This window comes from Coturnix japonica, chromosome 15, assembly GCF_054131305.1.
Source record: "Coturnix japonica strain WE chromosome 15, WE-NBRP24, whole genome shotgun sequence".
NCBI lineage: Eukaryota > Metazoa > Chordata > Aves > Galliformes > Phasianidae > Coturnix > Coturnix japonica.
In genome coordinates, this window is record NC_140677.1 from 17,315,598 (window position 1) to 17,340,553 (window position 24,956).

The following is a 24,956-nucleotide window of genomic DNA, read 5'->3' on the forward strand; positions in this document are numbered from 1 at the left end:
TTGATGGGGAAGTTCACAAGACATCTTAACTTTGTTTTCTAGCCTGGAATAGAAAAGTAGTTTAATTGTCTAATTTATCAAACTTTTATATCTCACTGATTTATGTTTATCATTTGTGCTTCCATTTATATGAATGTGTATATTTGAGAAATATTGCCTTCTTTTTAACCAAATAGTTGATTTTTGCCCTTCATCTTTTTCAAAATAGCATCTAAGCATTTCAAGAGGACTAAACTCGTCATTAAGGTCCGTCTTTGACCAAATCTCAGCACCCTGAGGCAGTAGGAATTAGTGCCATAAAGTTAATCACCTTTTGCTTAGGTGCATCAGGAAAGTCCTTCAAGTTGTGTGAGGCAAACACAGTAAACTTGCTTTTGTGTTTGTTTGTTTTGCTTTTGATTACTGATCGATAGGTTTACAATGACGCCCATATGCTGGAAAAGATCCTCAAAGAAAAAAGGAAAGAACTTGGACCACTGCCTGAAGATGATGATGTTGCATCCCCTAAACTAAAGCTAAGTAAGGCAGCGTTATAAATTGCCATGCTTTGACTGAATGCTTGCCCAGTCCAGGAATACAGCCTGGCAGACTCATCCTTTTGAAACGGGGAAGGTGTTGTCTGCATTTTTACACTGCCAGACTAAGCGTGGTTTTACTTTCAAAATTATGATGCCAACAGTGTTTTTATATGTGCATATTAGAAACTGAGCTACTGCATATGGCAGTTTCTAAGAAAAGTAACAGGATGAAGAAGGCAAAGTTAAGAGCTGTTGGAATGACGTGGCATGTGGCATATTGTCCTAATGTTAGATGCTACACTGTGTACTCAGAAACCTTTCTGGAATGTGTGCTTACAAGTAAGATGCTTCTCAAACGGAGTCAACCAGAGTTTGGCTGGTCAGATACTGGGATTTCCGCAGAATGATGAAGGAAATGTGACATTTAATGGGTGAATATTGAAAACACGGAAGCAAAGTTTACATTGCACAGAAAGATTTAATGAGTAACTGCATGCAGTCCTATGGAGGCACTGCTGAAAACAGATCTGCACTCCTCTTTGTACATGCAGTTAGTAGGGAATTCACAGGCAGGTACTACAGTACAGTAGCGGTGACTTTGAATAAATCAAGGAGCTCCTCTGACTGATAACCCAATGAGACGCATTATTTTATCCTTAGAAATTCTGATTTGGCATAAATAGAAGGATCTGGTAATATTTCTGATTTATAACGCTTAATTTTGGTGCTAGTGAAAACCTGTTTTTTTGATGGATATGGAGGAGAAACACGTAAAGAGTTACTAAGGCCAAATTGAATTTAAAGCAACTTACTAAAAAGGTTAGGTGAGGAAAAAATTGTTTTCCGTGCTGAAGTCTGAAGAAACATTTTCCTGCTGGGCCTTAAAGGAGCATGTGATTCGGTGTGTACTAAAAGTAGCATTAAAAAAAAAAAAGCCATGCAATTATGAGAAATAAGAATAGGAGCTGCAGCTTGGATTAGGCTCAGTGGTTTCTTTGTACTACAGAGTGCTTCTTCACTGGGCATTTCTCTGGTAGAAAGGCATGGACGAAGAAGTACTGATGCTTGTTTTTGTAGTGATTTCCTTCTTCTTTTGTCTACATAGGTAGAAAAAGTGGCATTTCTCCCAAAAAATCGAAATATATGACCCCAATGCAGCAGAAATTGAACGAAGTGTATGAAGCAGTTAAGAATTACACGGACAAGCGAGGCAGGCGGCTGAGCGCCATCTTCTTGCGGCTGCCATCTCGCTCTGAGCTGCCCGACTACTACATAACCATTAAGAAACCAGTTGACATGGAGAAGATCAGAAGTCATATGATGGCCAATAAATACCAGGATATCGATTCCATGGTAGAAGACTTTGTGATGATGTTCAACAACGCTTGCACCTACAATGAGCCAGAATCTTTGATTTATAAAGATGCCCTGGTCCTGCATAAAGTTTTACTTGAAACTCGAAGAGAGATAGAAGGAGATGAGGATTCTCATGTGCCCAATGTCACTTTGCTAATTCAGGAACTTATCCACAACCTTTTTGTGTCTGTAATGAGCCACCAGGATGATGAGGGCAGATGCTACAGTGATTCCCTAGCTGAGATTCCTGCTGTTGATCCCAGCTTCCCAAATAAACCTCCTCTGACTTTTGACATCATCCGAAAAAATGTTGAAAATAATCGCTACAGACGATTGGACTTGTTCCAGGAGAACATGTTTGAGGTTCTGGAGAGGGCCAGGAGAATGAACAGGTGAGCAAAGCCAGATCTTGCAGGTTTCTGTTGTCTTACCACGTGTTTTGCTAGCTAGGGAGACTGAAGTTCCTATTTTTAGTGTTTGCTTTTCTTGGGATGAGTGCTTAGAAATGTTAGTTCATTCATGTCTTCAAAGGAAGGAATGTAAGTTTTCTTTTATAAACGATGAAAATGTAGGCTTTTGTTATAATTTTGATGTTAATCTGCTGAAGGCACACCTTATGAACACCGTGTTTGTTCCAAAGCTGTGAGCCCTTTAGAACTTCCAGCAGTGTTTATCTTTAATTAGGAAAGTCATCTTTGTTAATATTGCTATTACTCTTCAAGTTTTCAGAAGTATTGCTTGAAAATGAACAGACTGTTGAGGGCCATTTGCAAGTAATTGTAGCCTCAAGCAGTTGGCTTTCGTTTTTCTGCTGTTTTGGATCTTGTATATATAACAATACTGCTTTTAGATAAACTGTAAAAACAAACTGACATCGTGCAAGCAGATGGAGCATGACTTGCCAGTGTCTGTAGTGCCACTTGTTATGAGTAAGCACAGAAATCTGTTGGTATTGTGAGGCTTTAGCATGTATCGCCCATCCCATTGGTACTAGACAGTTTGCCCAAAGAAAATTTGATTAAAATTTGTCATTATTCTCTTGGAAGCAGTCTCTTCCGTTTTGTTCTTTTGCTTTGGTTGCTTACTTGGGTGTTGTTGTCTGTTTTGTTTTTACTGTATCAACCTGAATTACATTGAATAATTTTGTGTTCTTTTTTCTTTAACATGCTTTTTTAAAGAAGTCAGCAGTACTTTACATTGCAAATGATCTCTGAGTTTGTCAGTGTTCCACCTAGAGGTGGATCATGAGCTGCTTCCCTAAATTGGTAGGTATATCTGTGTAGCCACTGAGCAATCTGGTAGTGGTGATTGCTCTGATCTGCCTTTTTCTTCAGCTTCGCTGAGATTTTTAAGTTTTGTAACTGGAAAACCTGCAGGAAGTTTCAAAAAAGGCAAGGCCATCTCCATCTTTAGCTGAAAACCTCTGCAGGTAAAAACAACTCGTCATCATTCAGCTGCGTTTGATTGGAAACCGTTCACTTTGGTCACAGACAATCCGTCACTGTTTCATTTTTCAGGAGATGTAAATATACCCCTTTATAACTTCCTTCATTCTAAAGATACCTTTTCTTTCCATATGACGACCTCTGTAGCTCAGATGCAATGCAGTCTGCTACTCAGATTTGAAAGGTAGCACAAGTTAAGCTTAATTCACTAAACTTTCATTTTGTAAATACTTTCAAGTAAAGGGTAAGAGAGCAGCAAGGCTTAGGCTCCTTGCCTTGCATTTCCACTTTTAAGCTAGTAGCCAAGTTAGATACTGAGATAATCTGTGATGAGGGTAATTTTACAAACAGTCTATGGAAGTGTGTGTGTGTATTTATGTGTATATATATATATATACATGATAGAAAAGAATGTTGTTTGTTTAAAGAGGAGTTCTATCGCAAAGTATGGTGGCCCATGGGTGTATGTGTTTAGGATCCTGTTTGACTGCACAAAGTATGTTTCTGCCACATTATGTTGTACCTGCTTTTGTACAGGACGGATTCAGAGATTTATGAGGATGCAGTTGAACTTCAGCAGTTCTTCATTAAAATTCGAGATGAACTTTGTAAAAATGGAGAGATTCTTCTGTCACCTGCTCTGAGTTATACCACCAAGCACCTTCACAATGATGTAGAAAAAGAGAAAAAGGAAAAGCTACCCAAAGAAATAGAGGAGGATAAACTCAAAAGAGAGGAGGAGAAAAGAGGTAGCCGTTTTCTTTTTGTTGGTATTAAAAGTATTGAGAAATATAGCCATGCATATCACGCGTGCTCTGCTGTTGCTGCAGCTTCATCTACTGAAGGTTATATTTTAAGGTGATAAGATTTATTTTATTTTGATCCTTATCAACTGGGCCGCATGGCTTTGAAACAGATACACGTGTAGATACTAACCCTATGTAAACTCTTTAATAGAACAACACTGAGGAAACAGTAAGGATATTCCAAAGATATTACCAAAGAAAATAATAGGGTAGGTTTTATTTATTGTAGCTGATAATAAACTTAGCATTGACTGTTCCAATGGACCTTTGAGTCATTTGCTTTTTGGCAAATAGCATTTTTCTTCATACACTGAAGGTGTTATCTTTGATCATACTTTATCATCACTTACAAGATGACATCAGAGTAAGCCTCTTGCATTTCTTATTTGTCTGCTGTGAGTGTGAAGAGGAAGAAGGCATTAAGCTTACTTGGGGATGATGCCTACTGTGAGGATCTTTTGCATTTCACATTTTCTGTACATATAATGGCTGGTGGAGCATGTCACGTGGGGAGTCAGCACAGCTCTCCACCTGTTCCATTCCACAGATACAAGCAGGACTGTTAGTTCCCTGTCATTCATAATTCCTGAATGATTAAGAAGTTAATAGTTTGATTTTAGAGTCCCTCTCTTGTTCTGCAGGACACTGTTTTGCTGTTCTCCATAGAAGAGTGAATTATTCAGCACTAAGTGAAGGGTGAAAGTGTTCACATCAGAAATCGTGGCTGACATGTAAATGTGGAATTAGTAATGTTTGTTTTGCATCTGTTCTTGAAAATAGAAGCTGAAAAGAGTGAAGACTCTTCTGGCTCAGCTGGCCTGTCAAGTTTGCATCGGACCTACAGCCAGGATTGCAGCTTCAAGAACAGCATGTACCACGTAGGAGACTATGTCTACGTGGAGCCTGCTGAAGCCAACTTGCAACCTCACATAGTCTGTATTGAGAGGCTGTGGGAAGATTCTGCTGGTAAGGATGCTTTTCATACAGAAAGACAATACAGTGAAGCTTATTGCTATTTCCATCTTCAAATTTGAGCATTTTCTGTATTAACTATTGGATTTGCAGAAATGTGTGGACTGGTGAGTATTTTTTCTTGTGTCTGAGTTGCTCTGTCGCAGAATAATTGTGAATAGAAAGTTCTTGGATCATCACATGCTTTTTTGATCTTCTTTCTTACTCATCCCCAAATTGTCAGAAAAGAGGCATTTTGAAGTGGATTGAGCTTCTAATGTAGGTGCAGAGGGATGGTGGTAGAAATTTCTGAACCAAAGTTGAACATGTATAACTGCAAATGTTGGAAGCCAATTGAAGGCTTGGAAGTGAAGACATCAATGGATGAGTTGCAGACAGTGTTTCCCATGAATGATGAATTCTGTAGAACTCAGCAAAATAAAGATGGAATTAATTTTCTTGGGGAAAAAAAAAAAAAAAAAAAAAAAAAAAAGTTTGCAGAACTTCTAAGAAACACATATTTCTTTACCCAAAGCAGTTAAGGAATCTTCCTGTTTTAAATGGGTTAAATTTGCTTCACTGGTTATTTTGTGGCTATCTGATAAATGAAACCATTTGCAGTTTGTTTTGCTTCTTCGTGCACTAGAGAATACACCTTTTTAGATCTTTTCCTTTCTCCCTCTCTTTTTGTTTCTTTTTTTAAAGGAGAGAAATGGCTATATGGCTGTTGGTTTTATCGACCAAATGAAACATTTCATCTTGCAACAAGAAAGTTCTTGGAGAAAGAGGTTTTTAAAAGTGACTATTATAATAAAGTTCCAGTTAGCAAAATTTTGGGTAAATGTGTGGTCATGTTTGTTAAGGTGAGAAACTCTTTGGACTAATTTGTTTATTGACTTAATGTGCTCTGTGCTATTTTCTTGAAGAGGTGTAGGAATTCTGATATAGAGGCATTTTACTAATACTGAGAAGCAATTTTAGAAAGGATTTGCTCCCATGTACTGTTTGTGCTTTTCGTTTACTTTGTAATCTCTGTAGTTCATCCAGGGGACACAGATTTTCAATGCTGGTTGCTTTGTGGAATCACTTATGAATTAGATAAGTAGCTGACAAATTTCTCAGAGCATCTAGTAGAGAAAGTGCAGGCAATATCTTAAAGGATGTAGGTTTGGGGCTGAAGGATACTTGAGACTCCCCTCGAGTGCAGTCTTGGAAAGATGATAAAGTCTCTCCTGTCTGTCCCATGTTTGATACCCTGTTGTTCTTGTGAAACTGTAAGAGAAGAACTCGGCAGACAGGTTGTATCAGTCTGAAAAGGCTTCTGATAAATGCATAGAAAAAGTTGGAACGCACAAAAGGGAGTACACTGTATCTGTGGTGGATGTTGGGGTGTGGATATGTTACCGAAATATTTCACCTATAATTGTAATCCTCTTTATTCTGCAGGAATATTTTAAGTTGTGTCCTGAAAACTTTAGAGATGAGGACGTGTATGTCTGTGAGTCACGGTATTCCGCCAAGACAAAATCTTTTAAAAAGATTAAACTGTGGACTATGCCTGTGAGCTCTGTCAGATTTGTCCCCCGAGATGTGCCCCTGCCTGTGGTCCGTGTTGCTTCTGTATTTGCTAACACAGACAAAGCAGAGGAGGAGAAGCACTCTGATACATTAGATGACAGTAAGGTGGGAGAAAGCATCCTTCATCTTGAAAAGGTATGGAAGGTGAAAAGGTTTGGTATGTTTGACAGATAAAGAATGATGAAATTTAAGCCTGCACAACTTAGGCTCCTCAGCATCCAGCTAACCTGCTTTTCCAAGTAGTCTTTCATAAAGTCACAGCAGCTGGGCATCAGTGAGCAGTACATAATGAATTCCGTGACTTGTTTGTGGTTAATAACTGAGTAGTTTATTTTCAAACTCCTTTTTTCTGCCCAGCCTACTGGGTAAAATGGTTTATTTTATTGTATTTAAACATATAAGGTAAGGAAGAATATTAGTTTAGTTATGTTAAATTGCAGTAAATATAATTGTTGATATGAAATAAAATTTGGAGTAATGAAACAAGTCTATTTTACATTCTGAGTACTCTAACAGAGCCTCAAAATGGAATGTCCAGCACTCTCATTGTCACTTAGTGTACACTTTGTGTTACTGTATTTATTTGCTTTACGATAAAAGAAGAAATTCTTTCTACCAAGAGGATGAAAGCTTCTAAAGTCTTTTCCTGACACACACTGGGGGGGATATCCTGTGTTTTCTTTGGCTTTCTGAAATAACAAACTGAAAAGTCAAATGAGGCACCAAAGAGAAATTAAAACAGAGCAAACTGCGTGACTCTGTTCTTAATAAAAGCATGGAGCAGTCGTATAACTATGAGAGATAATGGTTACATTTTTATTTCTCTTAGCTTCACCAAGGAATGAATTCTTGCTTTCTGTAAGTTTTAGCGTGCTTTAAAACAAACCATCAGAGCAGACAGATAGGGCTTCAAAGTTTATAACTGTTTATTAATAGTGCAAAAAAAGGGTCTCTGAATTACTGGCAAAACTACAGCTTAGATTATGAAATAGGAAGGCTTGCGACATGCATAGAGGATAGCTGTGGCTTGGATATTTCGTTTTCTAAAGTCTGAGTCCCCTCATTTTTGCTCTTATTTATCTGGTTGGTGTGTTGCCTATTATTGTTGATGTAAAGATGAAGCAAATACTTCTACTTGTACCTGGCATCATTGTAGTTGTTTGGTTTTCCTTTGTCCCACAAGTTTCTAAGTGCATATTCTTCTGCAGGACAAAGAAGATGTTCCAGTAGAAATGTCTAATGGGGAACCTGGTTGCCATTACTTTGAGCAGCTCTGTTACAATGATATGTGGCTTAAGGTTGGGGACTGCGTCTTCATAAAGTCGCATGGATTAGTGCGACCTCGGGTAGGAAGGTAGGTACCACTTCTTTGTTGCAGTTTGTGTCTGTAAAAAACCCTGGGCAACAGACTGGGTTGTTGCAAAATATAGAAGAGGGTGGGGGAAAAAATCTGAATGAAACCACATGTTAGAAGCTTGCAATAGGCTGGGGGGAACTGTATCAGCCTGTTAAAAAAAGGTGGCAGCTGTGCAGTCAGAACAGGCTGAGCTTCTGTACTCGTTTTGTGCCCACAGTCTTCCTGAACAGCCCAGTGTATCTCGTTTACTCCTTCAGTAAGGATGGCCTTGCAGTGATGTCAGTGATTTGTTTTTCTTTCCAGGATTGAAAAGATGTGGGTGCGAGATGGAGCTGCGTATTTCTTTGGTCCAATCTTCATCCACCCTGAAGAAACTGAACATGAACCAACTAAAATGTTCTACAAGAAGGAAGTGTTTCTGAGTAACCTGGAGGAGACCTGTCCTATGTCTTGTATTTTGGGTAATTCCTACAACTTTAAACAAAAATCTAAAGTCAAGGAGCAGAAAACACCCATTGTTCTTGCTTGTTAATGCAGTTATTCCAGTATATACACCTGGAAAGTCAGCTCAGAAGGAGGTTAATATTTGGTTTCTTGAATAAGATGACTGTTCCGTACTTCATTCTGTAATTTAGATGCTGTGCTAAATGCTGTTAACAGACCAGTGATGGCTTTTTTGTTAAGGTTTTAATTTTTTTGTTGCCGTTCTTTAAAAATCCAAAAAGCTGCGTTCAGTTGGTGCAGGTTTCTCATGATTGATGTTATTTGGCAGAGATGTCAACTGATGGATTTTCCCATAGCTGGCTCAAATACTGGGCTGATATTTACATGACTAGCGAAAATTTGAGTTTCCACCCCGCTTTGTAAAGGAGCTGCCTTCTCACCCAGCTCTTTTTGTTTCTGCAGGCAAGTGTGCTGTTCTGTCATTCAAGGACTTCCTCTGCTGCAGACCAACTGAGATTTCTGAAAATGATGTTTTTCTTTGTGAGAGCCGCTACAACGAAAGCGACAAACAGATGAAGAAATTCAAGGGGCTCAAGAGATTTTCACTCTCTGCAAAAGTTGTCGATGATGAAATATACTATTTTAGGTAAAAATGTGATGGGAATGAGGAGATCTCCTGAGCATTGCGTTGTGGTGGGTTGACCCACCCGGCAGCTAAGCCCCTATCCAGCCTCTTGCACACTCCCCTTAGTGTGAGGAGAAAAAGAAAAGGGCAAAAGCAAGAAATACTCTTTCGTTTATATAACAGTATAATTACTGATGCAAAGCTATACATGCAGGCAAAACAAAAGAAGTATTCTCTACTCCCTATCAGCTGGCAGATGTTTGGCTGCTTGCTGGAAAGCAGGGCCTGAGCAGAAGCTGCAGTTTCTTGGAAAGACAAATGCCATAACCCCAAATCTGTCACCATCCTTTCACTCAGTTAATGGAGATGTTTAAGGTCAGGTTGGGAGGGCCCTAGGCAGCTAAATTTCTAGTGAGTGGCAATCAGCCCCTGGCAGGACTTGGAACCTTTAAGGTCTCCTTCAACTTGAACCATTCTGTGTCCCTTTAGTCAGTTGGGATCAGTAGCTATCCTGCTTTTCCCCCAACACAGCTCTTTTGCCTGTTCCCAGCCTGCTCACTGTTTAAGTGTGGGGTGTGTGGGGGGAAACATCTTTGAGAATGCAGCAACACTGTTCAGCATGAACTGAAATATCTGTTTGTTATCAATACTGGTTTGGTCACAAATCCAGAAGGCAGCACTGTACAAGTTGCCACAATATAAACTGGCTCCATTACAGTCAGATCCTGCGCGTATATAAAACTCATTTGTAGGAGAGGATGGAATTTGAATGGTCACATGTCCTTTAAAGGATGTTTTGGGAAGAAGTCCAAATAATGTGAGTCTTTTCATGGTCTAAATGCCAGCAGATAATTACATTTTCTCCAGTCACCAGTGTTTCTGTGTTCAGTCATATGGGAAGAAAAGTTGGCTTTCTCTTCAAAATCTCTGCTGTGTCTTGTTGAGCATGAGTGTGTCCTCATCTGCCCTTTGTCTTCCTCCCACGCCTTTCAGAAAACCCATAGTTCCTCAGAAGGAGCCATCTCCACTTCTGGAGAAGAAAATCCAACAGCTGGAAGCAAAATTTGCTGAGTTGGAAGGAGGTGATGAGGACATGGAAGAGATGGGAGAAGAGGAAGGTGATATCACTGAAACACCTTCCATGCCTCAGCTTCAGACCCCGTTATCTAGTGAACTGGATATCATGCCTTATACTCCACCGCAGGTAAACATGTTCCTTGAGAGAACTTTAAATGCTGGTATTCCTCATTGTTTCCTTCCATTTTGTGAGAGGCTAGATTTGAGTGTTAGAGTTCTGACTTGTTTCATTTTTTAGGATATGCTACTCGTAATTCTTGGAGGAAAAAAGATCAGTCCTTTAAGTTATCATTCATACTTGGAAATCAAAACTTGAGAGGGGAAAAAAAAGGGATGAGAACTTTTTATGTGTCTTGCTGTACATCACAGAAACTTGAAAGTGCTGATATATGGACAGGCAACAAATCAGAAACTGTGTGATTATACACTGGACCATGCCATGAGTCCTTGCTGCTGCATAAATAGGGCATTTTCTGTCCCTCTCTTACTACTTCTCTCACTCAAGCTCTGGTATTTATGTAACCAAGTATTGAAGTAGGGTGGAGAACTTCATCTGCAAGTTAACGTAACCAAGAACATTTGTTTGCAACTGGATTATTTTCTGCTTCATCACATTCTTGCATTTAAGTTAACGCCAGTCCTAAGAAGGCTGTGGGAGTGATGTGCTGGGAACAAGAGGGAGTTTGGGCTGTGTTTGTAACCAGCACTGTGGATTTCTGCTGTGTCCTCCTGATTCTGGCAGTTGAAGAAACGGTGTGATAAATGGCAGAGTGATTTCAATCACTGCGCAGAATTGAGCCGTCTTTGTCAACCCATTGTAATCTGTCCTATTTATGTCTCCTTTAGAAAGAGATATTTTAAACAGAGCTCCTAGGTAAAGGGCACACGCTTGCTTCATGTTCTCTTAAACAAATGCAATTTATCTAATCTTGTGGTGGCTGAAATGCAGGACCCAGCATTTGGTCTTGTTGAACCTCATCCCATCAGCCTCAGCCCATCAATCCAGCCTGTCCAGGTCGCTCTGTAGGGCCTTCCTACCCTCAAATAAATCAGTATTTCTTCCCAACTTGGCAACAACCAGCAAACTTCCTGAGGAGGTACTCAATCCCCTCATCCAGATCATCAGTAAGGATATTAAACAGGTTGAGTTCCAGTACTGACCCCTGGGAATCACCACTCATGACTGGTCACCAGCTGGATTTAACTCCATTCATCACCACTCCCTGGGCCCGGCCCTCCAGCCAGTTCTTTACCCAGCAAAGAGTGTACCTGTCCAAGCCCCACTCTGAATGCTGGGAGAGACAGAGTCAAAGGCTTGGCTGAGGTCTGGGTAGATTAATTCAGCAGCCTTTCCCTATCCACCAGGTCGGTCACCTGGACATATTCCAAATGTACAACTAGATTTTCCTGTTTCTGAATTGAGAACATCTGCGAAGCTAGAGAATGTTCTCTGTGCACTGTGTGGGGCTTTTTCTTCATTTCTCCATCATAGAGACATGTCTAAAGAATTCCTCCCAGAAAGCTCAGTGTTATCCTTATGTTTGTCATGAAAACACTGAAGGTAGATCATTGAAAATGAATGCAGTGATGTTTGCAGTAGTAACGTACTGGTATGCCTCAGTTCATCCACCACTTGGCTTAAATTAATGAACAAGACTTTGAGGAAGCCGTGGTGTAGCTGAAGCCTTGTGTTTCTCTGAGATGGGCATTGGACATTTTTCCCCTGCAAATATTTGGAAACGATTGTGCTCTTCACAATGTGAGAAATTTGTAATGCTGAAGACATGGGGAGGGCCTTTGGAAGGTGTGATGAAGCGTTGTGGACCTTATTGGTCAGGGAGTGGGGGGTTCCGGTCCCCTGCATCTCATGGCAGGTGGTTTCTTACTGGTTGTCTGAATAGGTTGAATTTTTTGTTAGCTGGAGATGTCAGAGAGCTCTCAGCAGGAGCAGTCTGGATGAGGAGAGCAAAGGAGACAGCTTTAATAGAACAGAGGATTAGTTACCCATCAGCAGGTAGGGATGTGAACCTATGTGCAGGTGACAGTGAAATTGGGCTCTGTTTTTCATTTCCAGGGAGAAATGGGTATTTGGGAAATGTGAGAGGAGCAGTAGGAAGGACAGTTTGGCAGACAGAATTAAGATCACTCAGCAATGTGAAATGAGCGGATGGCACCGAGGATGTGGGAGTCGCAAAGGCCCAGGATTAAATGTGAAAGCAATTCTATAAAGCGTGTGATGGCAGATAAGGTGTTCTACTTGACTTGTGTTGGCAGTATTTCTGAACAGCAAAATAGATGACATTTGAAATTAGTACAGTCTGAGTCCTGTGGGTTATTCGGAATGACCTCAGCTAAAAGCAATTGTTCTGTGCTGAGTTACTGCACATTTTGGAAGCCCCAGCAATAAGGTTGGCCTTATGTCTGGAAGGGTTAAAAAGCGTCAAGTAACTGTTTGGCTTTTTGCTTTTGTTGTGACTGTGGGTTTTTTCCCCGCTTGTGTGTTTTCTGTGCATGTGTTGCTCTCGTCACTTACTGGGAAGTGTAGTCTCTCAGTAAGGTTGGCTGGCCCTCGTACTGATACACGAGAGAGAAAGTTGGGGATATTTTTACATGCTATTTCCTACAGCTTTTACTTTTTTTTTAACGTTGAGAAACTTCTCTGTTGTATATTTGTGGTCATAACTGCTTTTTCTCACAGTCCACTCCCAAGTCTGTTAAGGGCAGCACCAAGAAGGAGGGATCAAAAAGGAAGATCAACATGAGTGGTTACATCTTATTTAGCAGTGAGATGAGAGCTGTTATTAAAGCTCAGCACCCAGACTACTCCTTTGGAGAGCTCAGCAGGCTTGTAGGAACTGAATGGAGAAACCTGGAAGCAACAAAGAAAGCAGAATATGAAGGTAAATAAAACATAAAATGTTACAAACTTTTTTTCCCTACTTTTTCTTTCTGAACACGTTCATTACTGTTACTCAGATGACCAGTTTTGTAAAAGAAGATGGTTATCATAGAATCACAGAATGTCATGGAATTGTAGAAATCGTAGTTATCACAGGACGGCTTGTGTTGGAAGGGACCTTAACAGTTGTCTAGTTCCAACCCCCCTGCTGTGGGCTGACAGCCTCCCATCAGCTCAGGCTGCCCGGGGCCCCATCCAACCAGGCCTGAAGCATCTCCAGTGCTGGGGCACCCACATCTTCTCTGGGCAGTGATGCCAGGGTCTCACTGCCTCCTGAGTGTCGTTAAGTTTGTGTTCTGGGTGTACGTTAAGGAGAAGTCATGTCGAGAGATGGCTGAAGAGGAGCAAGGAGCAGGCTTAAATTGTGTAGTGCACAACTGATAGTTTAGATGTCTCTGCCACAAATAATCAAATGAGCAAAGACAAAAGAAATGTGGAAAATTAGGAGCGAAGGGGCTCAGTGCCTTGTCAGCTGAAAAAACAGCTTGTAAAAGTTTCCATATGGGAAGACTGTGGAGGGGGCAGCAAGAAAGGGATCTTTGGACAGGAAGCTCTTTGGAGCTGTAGTGCCAGGTAAGAAAGTTTACAGTGGAGTGGGATAAAGTTCTTCAGTTAACTGTACTGAGGGTCTGAAAGAGTTCTGGTTAAAAAACCAAAATGGGTACAGATTCTGTTGCAGTGTTCTGAATATGACCTGTTGCTCAGTCTCAGTGTTAATCAACTGCTGTAACTGATTTTGCTGAGAGATTTTGAGTCCTTAAGCCAATGAATTTCATAGGCATGAGATTAGAAAGGCCGTCCTCTCCTTCGTCCTCTCCCTTGTCCTCCTTCATCCTCTCCTTTGTCCTCTCCTTCATCCTCTCCTTCCTCACTGATATATTGCTTACAAAACAAGTTGATCCTTAACAGCAGGCCATGTTCAAGTCTAATACAGTGGCTTGACATCCAGTTATTATTCTAGTTAATAATGTCTCAGCATTTCAAATATAAAGCCCAGTTTTTAAGCAACTGCTGCAATTTTATTGGGAGAAGGTATTACTTTGAGTAGGGAAGTTTCAACACCCTATGAAGGTATTGCTCAATTAAGTTTCAATATTACTTAAAAAAAGTGAGATTTGATTAGTTTTTATTTTATGTACTTATAATTTAAAGTACACTTTGACCCTCAGACTAGAAGTTTGCATGCTGTCACTTCACACCCTCGGCCCCCACTTCACATTTCTGAAGTGCTGGAAGGTAATAAAGCAGGACTGCGCGCGAGTTTCTTTTGCAAATGTTGTCAAGGGAAGTGGTGATGCTGTATGTGGAAGTACTGTGGCCTTACTTTTTCCAGTTCTGGTTTCCTTTTTCACCATTCTAGGTGTGTCTGATGTATTTTATTGCCAGGTCCCTCGCTGCAGCCTTGCCCAAGCAGCAGGATGGCTGGCGTGTCCTCACTTCTAGCTTAGAGCAGCTTGGTGCTTGCACTCCCACCGTAATGTGACAGTGGCAACAGTGTCTGTCCTTTGTGTAAGCCCAAATGCTTCTGTTTCTGCCTTCCTCCTTACTTAAATTTTTCCAGAGCTTTTGAGTTTCAGACTGCAGCTTCTCCACCTTGTTGTCTGCCCAGGAACAGGCTTGCTTTTATTTGGTTTTATTTGGTTTTGAGGGATTGGGATGGAGTTTCTTGCAGTCCAAACTGTTTGCTTACTATGGTGCATGAAAGGAGAGAAACTCTGCTCCTTCCACTGTGACAGGGCAAAATTCATGCACTCCAGGCTGGGCAGAGAGTAGGGGGCAGATATGGTTTGTCACTTCTATAGCAAAGTGCCTTTCCATGGTCTGCTGGAGAAGCAGGTCACATTTTTGATCCATTTGATCTACTGAAAATTTCATTTGGTATATGCTCAGTGTTGGCTGTTCTTTAGCAGCAGTCGCATAAAGAACAGGCTGCATTGGAAGTGCCTGCATGGCTACCTGCACGTGAGAATTCCTTCATATAAAAGAGTATGTGGGGTTTGAGGCCAAGGCTTGTCTTAAGGAGAGGTCTGTTCAAAGCAGAAGATCTCTTTCTTGTCTCTTGAGATGCATTAGAAACAGCGTTAGAATGATTTCAAGTCCTAGCCTGAATGATGTGGGTGTGAAGGTGAATGCTCCAGGCCAAACTTTCAGACCTCTTCCGTTCCCTCTGGCAGTGTTGTTCCATCTGTTAGTTCAGTGGTAGGAGCAGCGGGGACACACCAGGTAAAACTCAACTATTGTCCTACATCACATTATTGAGGCTCAGCACTCCAAAATCCCATAAAACTAGATGCTTAACAAGAATCTCTCATTCATCAAAGTGCCTTCAAAACTTTTGCTTCTGTCTGTTATTTTAACTGGCCAGGAGTAGTTGAGAGGCAGAACAGCTACTTCATCTTTTCTCTCAGCGCTTGCTGTACTCTTAAGATGACTATCTCCATTTTCTACTTCAGGATCTACCTTTAAATGTCTCATGTATTCTGTGGTCAGTCACATGCGAGTTGCCTGTAGTATAAATAGGAGTTCCTATGCGTCGTCATCTCTTTCTGAAATGACACAAGGGATAAGGAAGGAAATGCCTTTGGAAATGAAACCGGTCTTAGAGTGCATGGCAGTAGTGCCAGGTGCTGCACTTGTCCTTGGGGAGACCAGTGCATGATGAACATTTGCAGTCACATACTTGAAAACACGGGTAGCCTTGGCAGGATGCATGTATAACGTGATCTCCTTGATGAACTTTTTAGCCTTGTTTGACTGAGGATCTTGGTTGCTGTTTTAGTGACAGTTCTCATCTTTCACCAACTGCAAGAGAACTTCCAGCCCTGCATTCACTGTTGTTAACATTTGCTGGAGATGTGTGCTGCGTTCATTTATCCTTTGTTGTTCCTCATTGCGTCAGTAAGAGGTGATGTTCAGAGTGAACAACCAACAACTTGCATGCTCCAGAAGCACCTTCAGTGGGCATTCGGTATACCTTCTTTTTTTGTTTACTTGGGGTTGTTTTTTGGTTCTCTTTTGTTGTGGTTTTTTTCTTTCTTTCTTTCTTCTTCCCACGCCCCTTTGCCCTTCCCGTGATACAGAATTCTCCTCTGGTCAGCGTCCCCTGCAGTAGATCTTTTGTTCCTGCAGTCTCAGTGAGAAACTTGATTGAGATAATGGCCACATTAATCGCACCAGGGACACACGTGACCTCCAGTGAGCAGAGACACCTTCAGGGGAAAACAAAGCCAAAAACCCTCAGAGGGAACAAAAATGGGGGGAACGACAGAGGCAGAGGAAGTATTTTTGGTTCATCAAACTGCTGCTTGGTATATTCCAAACACTAAAGACTCTCTACACTAAGGAAACTGCAAATGCTTCCCAACTTTGCCACCATTTTTCAGCCTTATCAGTAGAACAGCAATTAAAAAAGCCCAAACCAACACAACAACAACAGCAAAACCACCACCAACAAAACAGCAGTGGGGAGCACAAAAAGAAATGGGCCGCTGGCACTGCTGCCTGCTGTTTGCACCTTGCTCCAGGGCACGGCTGGCAGGCAGGGTGCTGACAGGAGCTGGTCCAACCGAGCCAGTGGTGTCCAAAGAGGGACAAAGAGGAAGGCTTTGCTGTGCTGTCCTGGTGCAGACTTAGCCTAGTGCTGGACTGCTGCTTCACACTGGTAACACTGGTGCTGTTATCCAATTTGTTCCTTTAAAATTTTTATGTTATTACTTTTTATTATTATTTTTCATTCAGTGTTCTCTAAAAGTCTTAGCTGCAGCCACGTGAAATCGAATCATATGCTGGTTACAAAGATTCATCTGTTCTACTTGATATTTGACTGAAGTATGCCAGTGTTTGACTAGTCCTTTTTAATGAACAGATAATATTTTGAAACTCTGGGTTACAAAACAGAACTGAAAATCTAAAATGCTTTTACAGAGCGGGCAGCTAAAGTTGCTGAGCAGCAGGAGAGAGAGCGAGCAGCACAGCAGCAGAATCCCTCCCCCCGGGCAGGCACTCCTGTCGGGGCTCTTATGGGGGTGGTGCCGCCACCAACACCAATGGGGATGCTCAATCAGCAGTTGACACCCGTTGCAGGTAAAACGTAGGAGCTACGACCATTTTTCCTCATCCACTCTATCAACCCCCTTCATAACTCTGAACACTCTCTTGGGTCACTTTGTTCTTACGGAGGAAAAGCTCAACCTCCTCAGTCTTCCTTCACGGTGAATACGTGTAACCGCAGCAGTAAGGTGGCAGCCCCATGTTCTCCAGTAGTGAGCGTTCTGGTGGCAGTGCAGGGAAGAAGTCTCCTCCTTGTGCTCAGGCCTGTGCAGTTTGTGTGCAGTTGTTTTTGTTGGCTCTACTTTGCAGAAGCCGTGTTTAGTCATCTGCAGCGGTGATGCAGGGAGCTGAATACTCTTTGAGTGTAAGTGGCATCAGTGGAGGTGGCTCAGGAGGAGACAGAGGACTTGTTTTTATTGTCGGGATGTAAGAGGCAAAACAAAATCCAAACCAGAATTAAAACCCAAACTCCAGAATTATGATTGGACGTAAGCACAGCTGGCTGGGCTCTAGAGCCATTGCAAAGCCAAGTACCAAATGTCAATACTGCTGGTTTTAATCAGGGGATTTGCAGAAAAGACCTAAGTTCTGAGAACTCTCCTTTGTGGTTCCTGTTGTTGAGTTTTGTTTCTTGTTGCCAGTCATACTCCAACTTGACTTCATAGGCAGTGTGCTTAGAGTAATATGTCCAGGTCATACATGAAGACTGTGTAGTCGGCTGGAGATTCTTTTACAAGAATCAGCTTTGCATCTGTGAGAGGATGGATTAGGTCTGACCTGGTGGGTTGCTTTTCTCCTCCCATTTCTGGTCGGGAGTGACTGGGTAGCATCAGTCGAGGTTAAATAGTGCTGAGTTAGGTAAAAGTGAATAGGTAGATAATGACTTGTGGTTTGTTTTCTTTTTGCTCTGTGGTTTGGTTTGGTTTGTGGGCTGTGTTCTTGGTTTTTTCTTTTTTTAACTTAAGGCATTTGAACGATTCAGTTTATCCTTTTGTTCTTTTTCCTTCCTGCCTTGCAGGCTGTGGCCATACTTAGAACGGACGGCCTGAAGTATTTTTCATCATGGTTTCTAAATCCTTTTTCAGTGCATAGGTTGGAGGGATGTTTAGGCTGAAGGTGTACCTCTTACGTACTTTATTGCCTCCAGGTTACAAAGAATTTGTTTCTACTGATATTTCTTTTTGCTTTAAAAAAATGGATGAGAAAAAAAACTCCTTTATTCTTTGAACACCTTTCAGATTTTTTGCCTTGCGGTGCTATTTGTGTGCACACATATCTTTAATAACAAAAAGGAAAACTAGCTGCCGTGTGCTTCTCTTTGTGAGTAATCTGCCTTGATCTAGACTAGATGGTGATGACTGGAAACGTCATCGTCTCATGGTGGTTTTTTTCTTGGCTCGGTCCCCACTTTTTGGTGTTGTCACATTTCTAACTGCGCGTGTTCCCTTCCATCCTGCAGTAGCCTCCTCAAAAAGCCAACCTCTGCTCAAGGCCATCATCTTACAGCTCAAGCTGCTAGAAGCTCAGGTCTCTGTACTCAGCCATTTTGAAGTACTTCATTAAGAGGATGACCAAGTGGATCTTTATAAACTCTTGCTGGTTTTGTCCTGTTTGCAGTCTTTCCTCTTTAAGTTTACAGAAGTCTTACTTGGAAGTGTCTCATTCCATGCAGAATGTTCACTCCTTCCTCCATCTTTAAGTTCCAAAAGTCACAGTTTTAAGTCCATCTTTAAGTCATGGTTGCTTTTCTCGGTTTCAGAGACCACTTTCATCATAGGACTTTTTTATGGTGCAAGAAATCACTGAGCTGCGTTTCTCTCAGCACATGGTGCTCTAGTTGCTTTTACATTTGGGAGCTACAATAGTTTATTTAATCACATTGTCGTAGTTCAGAGAAAAGGGAGGAGTAAGTTGAAAGGCAGTAAGTCATGGCTGCGGGAGCTGAAAGTAATTCACCTTGTTTAAAATCAAAGTGATAATTTGTACATGGCTGCTCGTATAACTTTGTGATGAGCTAAAGTAACAGATTTCCTATGGAGACTTTTCTACAGGGCCATTAATCTAGTCAGCTGCTTGGTATTTGGTTTGGACGTGCAGGAATGAGCTTTTGTGATGGACAGAGATGGGTTTGTTTCATTGGAAATTTAGTTTTGTTCTGTTTTATGGGTTTTTTTGTTTGTTTTTTTTGTGGGTCTTGTGTGTTTGGTTTTTTTTCTTCACTTTAAGAGCTTCAGAAGCGTTCATAAGAGCACTGATAGCGTGACTGCAGCTTGGGGTGCAGTGCAAGTACCAGGTAGTAGCTGTAGGGGAAGCTCATTATTCTAGGGATGCTTTTGTTCTTTCTTCTCTTGCTTCTCCTGTTAGCAGTACAGATTGCACTGTATTGAAAAGGAGGAGCAGATAAGCGTCTAGATACACAGAATAGGTATCCAAAGTCAATTTAGTAAGTGTCAGTCTGGGTGCCCTTTGTATTCAAAGCAAATGACCGTTTGAAGATCAGTTCTCTGTTCCACATCAGGCTTTGGAATCACAGGTTTCTCACCTTTGTCGCCCTCACTGAGCAGGTGGCAAATTTGGCTTGCAGGTTGGAGCCACTCAGGCTGTTTGGATCCTGGGCTCACGGCAGCTTTGCTGATGGAAAATGCTCAGGCAGAGCTGATGTGGATTTTTTTTTTAATTTTTTTTTTTTTTACAGTTTTATTCCAGAAATCTTTGCTCTGAAAGTTTCTTTATGGGTTACTTGGAGTGTGGCAAAGACTTTGTAAGGGATTGCTTGGAGCAGGTTAGAGAAAGCCCAGCAGTTCTCATTTCTGAACTTACCTTTCTTCTCTAGACCTGCTTCTGTCCCCTCTCAATCTTTTTGATGTCTTTCCAACACCTTTCCTTGTTTCTCTGATTTAAAAGCGTAGAAAACAAGCAAGAATATAGTCAAGTTTAAGTTCTAGCAGCTAGCATATCTACAGTGTCTAGGTTCACTTAAAGGATAGCAGTGAACCCAAGTCAAATCCAGAATGAGCCCTAAAGTCTTCTTCCTACGTGCTGAAAAACAAAATTAAGAGCAGCAGTGCAGTGTCTTTGTGTTCCCTGTTAAGATGCTTTGAGAGCAGTGGGATCAATATTCAGTGAGGGGCTGGATGAGTCCCTTGTCGGCTCTTTTACCTCCAGTCAAGTGCTGTGGGTGCAGGTCCCTGCAGCCCTGCACAGCCTGCGCTCCCCGGCCTCACATCGTAGTGACTTCATTAATGTGTACTGAAAATGGTGTGAGAACAGTCACCCCTGTCACCACGTTCCATTTTAACTATATGAGTGTCCCAGGGCTTTTCAGTGTAAATTTTGCATACGCGCTGCAGAAAAACGTACAGATCTTTGTTTGTTGTGGTCAGGTCTCTGAGCCGGCCCACACGCCAGGCGGTGTGCAGGGCTCGTGTAGTCAGTGTCGTGTTTGTAACCTGTATGCAGATGGCAGAGCTTTGAGCTGTGTTAAAAGCGCTTGTTAGTAACATTTAATTGTGGCTGAGTTTATTCCTCGTGTTAACATGTCTCAGTATTCAGCATTTGTTGCCCCCATGAGAAATGTACGAATACACTAAATACTAATTCATCCACAGCGTAGTGTCTCATATCGGTAACTGTATTTCATTTTCGAGATACACTAATTGTAGTCTCGTCTTGCTGTACTAAGGGTGCTTTCGATTTCATTTTATTGTTTTGTGCATAGTGCATGATTTACTGTATAGATCATATTGCATGTCATTGATGCATGTTTGAAATTTGTTGTGTCCCTCAAGGCATGATAAGTGGCTATCCACCGGTGCTGCCACCTTTGCAGGGCCCAGTTGATGGCATTGTTAGCATGGGCAGCATGCAGCCACTTCACCCAGGGGTGCCCCCACCCCACCAACTCCCGCCAGGTATGCCAGGCATCCCAGGCATCCCGCCGCCCGGTAAGAACTCATCCTCATTGGCTCTGTGTTTCATTGTCATGTACGTGCTGTTTAACGGTTGTTACAGGAATTACCTGCAGCTTGTTTGGATGGTAGCGCAGTGAATTGTTTCTGCAGGTTTGTTTAACTGCAGCACAGATGGTGCATTGCTGAGTGCAGGGGGGGTGCAAAGCGATTCCATTGGCAGAATACACATCTGGTAGAGGAACAGCAAAAGGCCACTGGAGAAATGTGAGGCTGCTCCATCAGTGCTTTTGTACCAGCCAAAAAAACACCTGAGAATTACCAAATGTCTGACAACCCGCAGTCGGCTTGTTCGTATCCCTGTGCCACCCTCTCCACACTGGAGTGAAATAAGTGAATTGCAAACGGAATTTGAAATGAAATGTGTTGCCCTCATTTCTTACTGAGCTCATTTTCAGTGTATGAGCTGATGAACGTTCTGGATGAGCTTTGATGCACCCAGAGGTGTCGGACCCATTGGCCACTGCACACCACTGTATGTTACTATGAAACTGTGTGTGGGTTGTGCCTTGCAGCTGGAGCTGGGAGCTGTTGGCAGTGAGGTGAACTGACTGCTACTGGGACCAAACTCTGATTTTTTGAAAGCACGTTTATTCCACATTTGCTATTTTCTTGCCACCCTGTTGTTGACAGGTAAGGCTGAACAAATCATACCACATTTTCTGGCATTAATGCCAGTAGTGGCCATTATTTTGTGGGGAAAAAGGCTCACCTGCCCTCTCATCCAGTTGCCTGTGGCTTCTTCCAGTAGTTACCTCTGCTGACTCAGGTGGCTGTTAGAGATGTGCATTGCATCCATTCGGCAGTTAAACAAGCCATGGGCAGAAGTGCTGTTTGCCTCCCCTACCCCTCTGCAGCTGTGTTGATGGAAGCCCTGTTGGAGCTGTATGTCTGCAGACCGCTGTGATGATTGGATGTTGTTTGCTTGCTTTTGTTTGTTTTTCAACCCGTCAGTGTTAGTTTGCATCTTCGCCAGTAGGCAAGGATCACCATAAATTCACATAGGGTAGGATAAGTGCTATGTCTGAGCTTGCCTGCAGCTCACCACGGCGCTGACATGTAAGCACACAGCAGCAGCAGCAGCAGCAGCAGCATACAGATATTGGGAGGCGACTCTGGGACAGCACGTTTCTTTGCACAGTGTTTCCAGCTGAGCTGCGTGTGTGAGCAAAGCAGTGCCAGGGATGGGGGTGGTGTTAGATGGGGCTGGGTGGGCTCAGGGTGAGGCAGGTGAGGGTGTCCCCTCCGGACCTGTTCACTTTGTACCACAACAAAGATCAGTGCTGCATCCCACAGCTCACACTGTTGGTGTTTTTCCCGACTTCTGACTTAGTACAGGTGCATTTCAGATGGGGGGTTGTAATCGAATGGAAAATCAATGTGAAGTGTGCTTTAGCATGCAGAGCGCAGTGACACGGCTCCTGGTCACTGATGCAGAAACCTGCCTGCAAATTCAAGCCTTAGGAAGACTCTTAATTATTATTTGGCATCTTTTGAAATGAAGGAATTAAAACAAAAAGTGGCATGGAGAGAAAGAAGCAGCAACACGCATGGCTTATTTTAATGTATGTCTAATAGCAGGGGCTGCACACTGTGGTCTGTACATGGGGGTATCCATGTGGTAGGGAAAAGCCTCTTTGTAGAGCTGGGGAAAAAACTGACCTGCCTTTGTGCTTTCGTTTTTCTAATGTTTTCCTGTGTCTCGTATGAGACTATTCAAGCTGAACCTGTACGTGGTGTTTTATCTATGTACATATTTATATGCAGAAGTTATGCAGTGGCTTGGCTTTCTTCCTGCCATGGGTGTATTTTATACCATTAAACACCAGGAAATGTTGGGTGTTGCTAACGCAAATCAGCTTTTCCCTTCATGAGGATTTCAGGAGGATTATGTCAAGCCAAAGGTGTAATGAAGGAAATGAAGTAGCCAGGCCACACTGCGTAAAGGAGAAAAGGAAGCTTTGCATTGCTGTAGTGAAATGAAATCCAGCAGGCCGCACATCAGTGCTGGGAGTTGTTCTGGTGCCTTTTTTGTTGTTCATACAGAAAATAACAAGGTGTTCCTTATTGTGGGAAAGCGGGATGTTTGAATGTTCCCAAAGTAGCTTTAAGCAATGATTTCAGTCTGAATGTGCACTGTAGAAGACCAAAGAGGTATTTCTCTCTGCTCTGAAGTAAGACTAATCGTTGTATATTTTGGAATATAGGTGTTATAGGCCAAAATGTGTCCCCCATGGTAGGCACTCCAGCCCCCGGCGCAGGTCCCTTTGGACAGCAGGTGAGTGTGAGTCCTTCTTGCATTATTTGTGAGGCTCCAAAGGTCTGGATTAGCATTTAAACAGTTAAGACATAAGGAATGCACACAGCCTTTTGCAGAGAGAACAGGAACCCCAGATGCACACCACTATATTCAGAACCAGTTAATACCTCTCTCTCAGTGCCTGTTTGTATTTCTTGGTTGATTTGTTATTGGACTAATTGGGTTCTGCCCAGTGGGATAAGTTCTGCGATATAAGCAAAACAGGTTTCTTTTCCTTTCTGCTGAGCTAATACAAGTCACGTAAACACACAGTTAAGCTGCTGGCAGTTTGGGCTTTGCATGCATTGGAGATGCAGAGAAGGTGCTGTCCACTTTCTTAGCCATGGCTTAATGGAGAAAAACTGTTCAGTTTCTCCCAGATCTCACTCACCAACAAAGCAGATGTTCATCGGCCATTTATGTCTGGGAGTTTTGATTCCGGTGATGATCAGTTCGTTCTCAGTGTCAACACAGGTTAAATGTTCATCACGCTGAGTTTTATGGATCACACTTGCATTTGGTGAGAGGGCGTAAGGAAAAACAGAATCTGAGTAAGAAGGCAATAGTGTGTTTGTCACGGCAGTGAGGTATTTAAACCATAGGTCGGCTCTGCTAAGAGTTCTCAGTACTGCTGGTAAATGGCAGCTGTGGGAATTCTGTGGGATGGGGATTTCTGCGACTGCATTTTTTGTCTGACTGAGATTCACATTTATTCTGGGAATCATCCCAATCTTCCACGGATCGGGATTGCTTTGGGTTACATGCAGTAGGCAGCCCAAAAGCAAGATAAAGCCCACGCTGTGCACATCACAGATCTTCTGGTCAAATTTCAGAAAGCGTAAAATAGAAACAGTGCAAGGGGGGGTAATTAGGGGTAATGGAAGAGAGGAGAAATGGTGGTAGCGGTGATGTTCTCTGTTAAATGAGGTTTGTTCACACGTCTCTCTGTACATGTCAGTGAGCTCAGCAGGTAAGGCTGGCTGGAGGAGGCTGTCCTGTGGGGAAATCTGTTGCACCTTTGGTTATAACCAAAGTTCTGCTGTATCAGGATGCTGTGATGCGCGGTGCGAACCATCCCCACAGCTCCCCCAGATGCGATCTGTCTGTCTCTTTGCTGTTGCAGATAGGAATCCTTGGCCCTCCAGGACAGCAGGCACCCCCCCCTTATCCTGGCCAGAGCCCCGCGACTCAGCCTGTCATGCAGCAGCCCTCAACTCCCATGTTCGTCTCCCCTCCACCAAAGACACAGAGGCTTCTTCATTCTGAAGCCTATCTGAAGTACATCGAGGGGCTCAGTGCTGAATCAAACAGTATTAGCAAGTGGGACCAGACCCTTGCAGGTAAGGCTTTTGGCACTGAGCAGAGCGTTTCCATACGGAACACACTTTCTTGTAGCCATTAACACTTTTGGCTTTCATGGAGAACGCCGCATTAATCTGCTGATGGCTTAAATAATTGTAGAAGTGTAGAATTATTTTCCTCTTTTTGTTGTTGTTGTTCTTTCTAGAAAAGCATTGGCAAAT

At 42.3% G+C, this 24,956-nt stretch overlaps 1 protein-coding gene across 50 annotated transcripts in view; it reads left to right on the top strand.

Moving 5' to 3' along the window:
* PBRM1 (polybromo 1) overlaps positions 1 to 24,956 on the top strand; it is a 55,535-nt gene that overhangs the window by 27,508 nt on the left and 3,071 nt on the right. For 20 of the 50 annotated variants that reach the window (XM_085517204.1, XM_085517193.1, XM_085517202.1 and 17 more), the window contains 15 exons: positions 414 to 519; positions 1,624 to 2,266; positions 3,857 to 4,068; positions 4,906 to 5,091; positions 5,782 to 5,939; positions 6,523 to 6,789; positions 7,863 to 8,008; positions 8,315 to 8,472; positions 8,918 to 9,101; positions 10,074 to 10,284; positions 12,856 to 13,057; positions 17,041 to 17,199; positions 20,955 to 21,110; positions 23,342 to 23,412; positions 24,557 to 24,773. In XM_085517204.1, the coding sequence (XP_085373330.1) occupies positions 414 to 519; positions 1,624 to 2,266; positions 3,857 to 4,068; positions 4,906 to 5,091; positions 5,782 to 5,939; positions 6,523 to 6,789; positions 7,863 to 8,008; positions 8,315 to 8,472; positions 8,918 to 9,101; positions 10,074 to 10,284; positions 12,856 to 13,057; positions 17,041 to 17,199; positions 20,955 to 21,110; positions 23,342 to 23,412; positions 24,557 to 24,773 (3,076 nt within the window). Of the gene's footprint in view, positions 1 to 413; positions 520 to 1,623; positions 2,267 to 3,052; positions 3,140 to 3,856; positions 4,069 to 4,905; positions 5,092 to 5,781; positions 5,940 to 6,522; positions 6,790 to 7,862; positions 8,009 to 8,314; positions 8,473 to 8,917; positions 9,102 to 10,073; positions 10,285 to 12,855; positions 13,058 to 15,895; positions 16,067 to 17,040; positions 17,200 to 20,954; positions 21,111 to 23,341; positions 23,413 to 24,556; positions 24,774 to 24,956 lie in introns of those variants that run through there. The other 30 variants (XM_085517215.1, XM_085517216.1, XM_032447306.2 and 27 more) reach the window with 8 other exon arrangements.